Here is a 7,207-nt window from a genome sequence, read left to right as displayed (position 1 = left end):
TACTATTACTATTACTATTACTATTACTATTACTATTACTATTACTATTACTATTACTATTACTATTACTATTACTATTACTGTTACTGTTACTATCAATATTACTATTAATATTTATTGTTTTTAGACACTTAACGGATTTTATATGCGTAGTTAAGGAAATAAGTTGGAGAACTGATGGACCCCTTTTCATAGCTAGTAGAAACTGAAGACCAAACTGAATTATCTTTCATTTGTATTGCATGCGCTCAGAAGGGGGCGCCTTTTGGCCTTCAGTTTATCAGTGGCTTCTGGAAGTTAAGACACAAGAATAAGTGCAATAACAGCTACCCGTCGGTTAAGGGCTTAAGGTTTAGGGTTTAGAGTTCGGGTTGCGGAGACCAATTTGCCTCAAAGGGTTCGTGCGGATACTTGCCAAACTCAAACCCCAGCAAATGAATAGAAGGAGAAGTAGCAGAGAAAGAAATAACAACAAAAGCAATTGGCAGAGAGGCAGCAGCACACATATCAAAGGCCACCGGGCTCTTGCTTTGCTGTTTTCGACAAAGGCAAAACTGGGCCCTTGGGTCTTCTTCGACCAAAAACCACGTTGAAGAAAAAGAAAAATCACAAGATGTAAGATTAAAATGCTCACAAGCAGACAAACAGATAAAGCTGGAAGCAGGAAGAATCTCCTGGCTTCTAATGCTCAAACGGATGCCCTTGCATGCGTTGGGCTGTATTTACAGAGCAGAGTTTGTTCAATGGACCCAAATCGAAACTCTCGTTTTAATTCAGATGTTTCAACGCAGCTGTGCTTGCTGCTGCGAAGCTAATTTAGCTTCATATACTTTACACATGTGTTTGTACTTGTGTTTGTATGTTTGTTCATTGCTTGCTCAGCTACGCAGATAGACAACCTTCCAGAAAACCATACAGAACTGTTCTTAAGAAACCTGCTTGCTATGATATTTATAAAACATATACTCATGCATGTGCTTGTTCCGTGTCTAAGTTGGTTGGTAGAAGGCCTGCATTTGGGCCGTAGGCATCATATACGCACAACTGCTTACGTAGGAACTTGTAGGACTAAAGATGTGTTTGTGCTATAGAAATAAATGCCCAGTAAGCCCCACTTACTAGTAGAGGAGCCCACGCACAGACACAGTTGTTCATGTGTAGGTTTGGGGTTTAGGGTTTAGGGTCCAGAGCTTAGTGTTTAGGGCCTGGATTTAGGGTTTAAGGTCGTCGAAAGATACAGCCCTGTGCTTGTTTTGTAGGTGCATGCATATTCTTAGAAGATATATTTGTAGATGCCTGTGCATATAGACTACCTGCTGTGGCCGCAGCCGCTTTTCCTAGACATTCCCCACTTGCTGAGCTAAATTAAAGTTCAAACAAAAAGGAAAAAGAATTTATGTTTACACAGCTTGCCATATATACTGTTTCCTCTTATTTCTCAAGGTCACTAAACTGCTGAAGCTGCAGCAGAGCCGAATCAGCTGTGTATAGACCAGGAGCGCACTCACAACAACAAGTTCATTTACATTTATTCCTTCTCACTTAAAAGAATTAGAGGAAATAACTAAGTACAATGCCAAGCTCCTATGGAGGACAGGCTGGAGAGTGCTTTGGGGGCCCCCCAGGGCCCCTGGTGTTTCAGGGGCCCCTTCAATAGATCAGAGCTTCTGAGCAATCCGGGTGTTGTAAAGAGGCAAAAAAACCGCAATTCCGCGATATAATATTCATCTTTCACTTTATTGTTCATTTCAAAACCACTGAAAGCAGTCTTTTACGCCTACTGTGGGGCCCAAGGGCTCAATTTCCTGGCTGTGAGCAGCAGCCTCCGCCTCGTTGCTTCTTCATTCCTTTTGCCTTCCATTTAGCCTGACTATTACTCCACGTGCTTTGCAGAGCCTTAAAATACTGGGAATAGGGCCAACGCAAGAAGTTGAATTCGCTCGAGCCAGGCTCAGCTTGCAGCAGCAGCAGCAGCAACAGCAGCAGCTGCAGCAGGCAGTTCTTTCGCCCGTCTGCGGAGAGGCTCTCAGCAGATTGCTGCTGCTGCTGCTGCTGCTGCTGCTGCCTTCGCTCCCGGGGGCTCCTGCTGAGCAGCGCAGCCTCTCAGAAGAAGGCCTTTTGCTTCATTCAAATGATTCAGTAGAACTCGCAGCAGCAGCAAATTCAATTTCGTGCAAGTGCCGGGGTTCGAACCGTGGCTGCAGCAGCAAATTCAGCTTCTTGCAAGTGCTGCGGTTTGAAGAGGCTTGCGAGGGTTCGATCCCTTGCTGCAGCAGCAAATTAATTGTGCAAGTGCAGCAAATTAAATAAATTTGTGCAAGTGCAGGAGAATTTGATTTGCTGCAGCAGCAAATTAAATAGATTTGTGCAGGTACGGGAGAATACAATTTGCTGCAGCAGCACATCAAATAAACCTGTGCAAGTGCTTGACAATATAATTTGCTGCAGCAGCAAATTAAATTTGTGCAAGTGGGGAACAATATAATTTGCTGCAAGTGCTTGACAATATAATTTGCTGCAGCAGCAAATTAAATTTGTGCAATTGGGGAACAATATAATTTGCTGCAGCAGCAAATTGAGTAAGTTTTGGGGGAATATAACTTGCTGCAGCAGCAAGAGCTGTTGCTGCAGCAGCAAATAAAGTTCGTGCCAGTGCCGGGGTTCGAACCCGCGCGGCGGCGGGGCCGCAGCAGGAAATGCGGTGGCTCAAAGGCGCGCAGCGGGAGCTGCTGCTGCGGGGGTCACCTGCGTTTCGAGTGGGAGTTTGGGTGGCAGGCATTGGAGGGGCTCTTTTGTGGATTTATTTCGAAGAAATAAACAAACCTTTGAAAGAAAGAGTTCTATTTCTCCCCGCGAAGCGACAAATCCCCATGGAAGCAGCAGAAATCGAAGCCTGGAACCGCGGGCTCTCCGGCGGCAAGCTGCTGCACTGCAGCAGCAGCGAGCAGCAGCAGCAGCAGCAGCACGGCGTCGAGGCCGCCAGGGCCAAGGCCCTCGAGGCCATCAAGCAGCAGGAAGCAGCAGAAAAAGACAAGCAGCAGCAGCAGCAGCAGCAGCAGACATGGCTATCCAGCTTCCTTGGCCTCAGCAACAGCACGGAAAGCGCAAAGCCCAAAAAGGTTTCCTTTTTTTCCGACAAGTGAAACAACGAGAGATTCTCTAGTCCCTGCTGCGCTGCTGCTGCGGCTGCTACGCCACAGCAGCAGCAGCAGCAGCAGCAGCAAAGACAGGGGTTTTTGCAGGGTTTGTTCAACTACGAAGCGCCCGTTCGCGTCTGCCATTGCTAGACGCAGAAGGGCGCTCGGCTCATATATGCATTTACACTAGTTGCAGCAACCTGCTGCTGCTGCTGCAGCAGCAGGTTGCTGCAACTAGTGCTGCTGCTGCTGCTGCTGTTGCGACTGCTGCTAGTGCTACTCGCCTTCAGGCCCCTCAGCAGTCCAAGTAAAGGAACGCAGACGCATGCGCGAGGAGGGGCCCCCCGAATGTTCTTTTGGGGCCCCCTCTGCGTGTTCAGATAGATCATTTGCTGCTGTTGCTGCTGCATCCGGCGTTTCTGCAGCAGCAGCAGCGGCAGTTTCTGCAGCAGCAGCAGCAGTTTCTGCTGCAGCGGGAGCTGCTGCTGCGCCGCCGCCGTTGAGCTGCTGCATCGCCGAACGGTGGGGGCCTTCTGGGGGCCCCAATTGTTCTTTTTTTCTTTTTTCATTTAAAGTTTTTTGAACTTCTGACATAAGACTTTCCAAACGCTGAGGGGTCAATTCTATGCCAAACAGAAGCGAGAGAAAACGCTCAGACTGCAGCAGCAATGCAGCAGCACACACAATTACGAACTCTTGCATGCAAAATTAATAACGAGCTGAAAGTGGCATTTAAAAGGATATCTGCATGCACAACTTCACACAATTACGAACTCTTGCATGCAAAATTAATAACGAGCTGAAAGTGGCATTTAAAAGGATATATGCATGCACACTTCTAAATGCTCCATTATGTAATTCAATGCATGCACATAATTGCATGCACGGAAAGACCGCAATATATTACATGTTGTAGAAAATATTTATATCCATCTTATGCTCACCCAATATACTTTAGATAATATGTATGAACGTGTAGTCCATATGAATTACACTTTAAGGCATTTTCATTTTCTAAAGTATATTCAAGATGCGCAGCCGCATGCAGACAGACAAAGCAGCCAAATGCATGCACAAGAACTTCCCTGCCGCGCTGCTGCTACTGCTGCTCTCACTACTGCTGCTGCTGCTGCTGCTGCTACTGCTGCTGCTGCTGCTGCCTCACATGTATGGCTTGGAAGCGTGTTGTCGTGGAGGGAGAAAGGATGGCCATGCATTCATCTAGCGATCCTTTTTGCAGCTCTTCATGGAAGTAAGACACAATCGCGAGCGATGCCTACGCAGCAGCAACAACAGCAGCAACGACAGCAGCAGCAGCAGCAGCAGATGCAGCAATACAGCGAACGGCTGCAGCAAACCATCCCGCAAGACACCAGGTCTGCAGTATCCTGAGGTATTCATTCATGCAGGAAGGGCAGCCCATTAGCTGCGGGGCACAGCAGCAGCGTGAGGGCCCCCAGCAGCAGTGTGGTGGACTGCAGCAGCAGTATGGGGCTCCCCTGCAGCAGCATGGGGGCCTCCTGCAGCAGCATGAGGGCCCCCAGAAGCAACATGGGGGCCCCTAGTTGCTTCTGTACCTGGAAGAGAAGAACATCTCCTTTAATGATGAACAAGTCCCACACGCGGCCTAGGAGCTCAAAAGGAAGACACCTGGGAGCCGCAGCAGAAGGCAATAGTTGCTGTTTAGGTAATTTGGAAAGAAATGCAAAAGAAATTAATTAATCAAAAAAAAGAAAGAGAACAGCAAACACGAATGTAAATAATATGCAGAAGAAACCGCTGCAGCAGGCGCAGCAGAACTAGCAGCGGAGCAAGCAGCAGCAGCCGAGTCCGCAGCTGCAGCGCAGCATCAGCTGCAGCAGCTATAGCAGCAAGAGCAGCAGCAAAGATATGCACAGCAGCAGCACAGACTCACACGCACACGAAGCAGCATCAGTAGCGCAGGAACGCGCACACAGCAGCAGCAGAAGCAGCAGCAGCAGTAGCGAAGTCACACACACAGCAGCAGCAGCAGCAGCGCAGCACCGGGCACACACCAGCAGCAGCAGCACTAGCAGCGGCGCAGCCACACAAACACAGAGCAGCTGCAGCAGCAACAGCAGCCGCAGCAGCAGCAGCAGCAGCAGCGAGACAGACCTAGTGAATAAGGTGTACATCCAGTCCACAAGGAAAACGTCAGTTTGAAGTCCAATCTGCTGAAAGTGCTGCAGCAGCAGCGGGTGCTTCTCCCTCAGCAGCAAATCGAAAGTGCGGAAGTAGCCCTGGACTGTGGCCATGTCGAAGGTGTAAAACGCATGCAGCGACGGCCGCAGCTGCAGCAGCAGCAGCAAGCAGCAAGCAGCAAGCAGCAGGCAGCAGCTACCGTGGCCAGCTAGTTACTGTTTCTCCTCGTTTTGCTGCTGCTACATTATTCAAACGAGGTCACTTTAAAACTCAATTGATCCACTGTGTGCTGAGGTTTGCACACTTCTTCACATCATCGCACTGCCTCGAGAAACAGCAGCAGCAGCAGCAGCAGCAGCGGCAATTGCAGCAGCAGCAGCAGCAGGAGCGGCAATTGCAGCAGCAGCAGCCGCAGCATGAGCATAGGCAGCGGCATGCGCCTGTGCAGCAGCAACAGCAGCAGCAAGTCTATCCTAAGCAGCAGCAGCAGCGGCGGCGGCAGCACGCTCCTCCTTAGCAGCAGCAGCAGCAGCAGCAGCAGCAGCAGCAGCAGCAGCGGGTGCGCACCATGAGGTTGGCGAAGCAGACGAAGGCCGAGTACTCGTCCATGTACAGCAGCAGCGTCGCAGCAACAAATGCCATTCCTTGCACATAACCCAAGTCCGGCCGCAGCATCACAAAAACTTCCAAAACATTTTGCAAAAAAGGTTCCATTCGGTCCCCCCAAGACACTCCAAAGGGTACAGGAGTCACTGCCTGCGAAGGGGGGGGGAGGTTGGGGGCCCCCGCGCCTGCGCTGGGGCCCCCGGGGGCCCCCGGGGGGCCCCCGGGGGGGCCCCCGGGCGGGGCCCCGGGGGGCCCCGCGGGGCCCCCGGGGGCCGCTGGGGGGCTCTCGGGGGGGCCGCCAGCAACTGATGACTCAGCAGCAGCAGCGTGGGAACCGCGGGGCCCAAATGGCTCTTTCACAGCAGCAGCAGCAGCAGCAGCAGCAGCTCCTGCAGCAGCGGCCGAGCTGGGCAAACCCGCTCCGATACAGGCGCCTTCTCGCCTGCTGCTGCTGCTCCCGCTGCTGCTGCTGGTGCTTGTGCTGCTCTTGCTGCTGCTGCTATCCACGTCGGACGGCAAGGGGTCGGAAGCAGCAGCAGCAGCCACTGCTGCTGCTGCTGCTGCTGCTGCGTCGTCTCCAGATGAGGCCTCACGCGGCGCCGACGCATCGCCAGAGACAGCTCCCTCCCCCTCTTTCCCGTGCCCAGCAGCAGCAGCAGCAGCAGCGGGACCTGTTGTTGCTGCTGCTTCTGCTGCTGCTTCTGCTGCTGCGTCTCCTGGCTGTGTCTTTGCTGCAGCAGAAGACCCCGAAGAACTGAAAAGGCCCAAACGCGGCAAAGTGCGGTGAAGGTCCGCAGAGATGGCCAGAAACGAACTAAATACCTCATCTTCCCACATGAAGCAGCCCGTGCTGCTGCTGCTGCTGCTGCTGCTGTTGCTGCTGCTGCTGCTGCCGTCACTGTTCGCGGAAACGGACTCTCGGGGGGCCCCACATCTGCTGCAGACGGCGGGCGCGTCACTTGGGGGCCCCTGTTTGGGGTCCAGGGGGGCCCCCCCGCTGCGGGGCCCCTGGGGGGGGGCCCCCACAGCCGGCAGGGGGGCCCCCCCTATGCATTCTATTCTCTCTCTGTACTTTGCATTTGTCAGCAGCAAATGTCTTCGCGCTGTGTTCATTCGCGCCAGCAGCAACTCGTAGTAGCGGGGGCTCAGGCGCAGCTGGTCCCCCAGAGCCTGCAGCAGCAGCAGCAGCAGCAGCAGCAGCAGCAGCAGCAGCAGCAGCGTTAGCAGCAGTGGCGGCAGCAGCAGCGATGGGCCAAAGGCTCAAGCAGCGTGGCTGCTGTGCGCGTGCAGCCCTAGCGCCG

At 52.4% G+C, this 7,207-nt stretch overlaps 2 protein-coding genes across 2 annotated transcripts in view; one reads left to right on the top strand and one right to left on the bottom strand.

Annotated features, from left to right (window-relative positions):
• Nucleotides 1-2,696: 2,696 nt before the first annotated feature.
• ENH_00060800 (hypothetical protein, conserved) lies at nucleotides 2,697-3,143 on the top strand (the record flags this gene model as incomplete). Its single annotated transcript, XM_013577152.1, has 1 exon — nucleotides 2,697-3,143. The coding sequence occupies one exon, from the start codon at nucleotides 2,697-2,699 to the stop codon at nucleotides 3,141-3,143; it is 447 nt and encodes a 148-aa protein (XP_013432606.1).
• Nucleotides 3,144-3,413: 270 nt separating this feature from the next.
• ENH_00060790 (TBC domain-containing protein, putative) overlaps nucleotides 3,414-7,207 on the bottom strand; it is a gene marked incomplete at both ends in the record, with an annotated part of 5,761 nt that continues 1,967 nt past the window's right edge. Inside the window, 5 exons of the mRNA XM_013577151.1 lie at nucleotides 3,414-3,794; nucleotides 4,303-4,413; nucleotides 4,715-4,787; nucleotides 5,274-5,449; nucleotides 5,868-7,076. Coding sequence (XP_013432605.1) covers nucleotides 3,414-3,794; nucleotides 4,303-4,413; nucleotides 4,715-4,787; nucleotides 5,274-5,449; nucleotides 5,868-7,076 — 1,950 coding nt within the window. The remainder of the gene's footprint in view (nucleotides 3,795-4,302; nucleotides 4,414-4,714; nucleotides 4,788-5,273; nucleotides 5,450-5,867; nucleotides 7,077-7,207) is intronic.

This window comes from Eimeria necatrix, genomic scaffold (genome assembly GCF_000499385.1).
Source record: "Eimeria necatrix Houghton genomic scaffold, Enh_scaff526, whole genome shotgun sequence".
NCBI lineage: Eukaryota > Apicomplexa > Conoidasida > Eucoccidiorida > Eimeriidae > Eimeria > Eimeria necatrix.
This window is presented reverse-complemented; position numbering and strand designations above follow the sequence as displayed.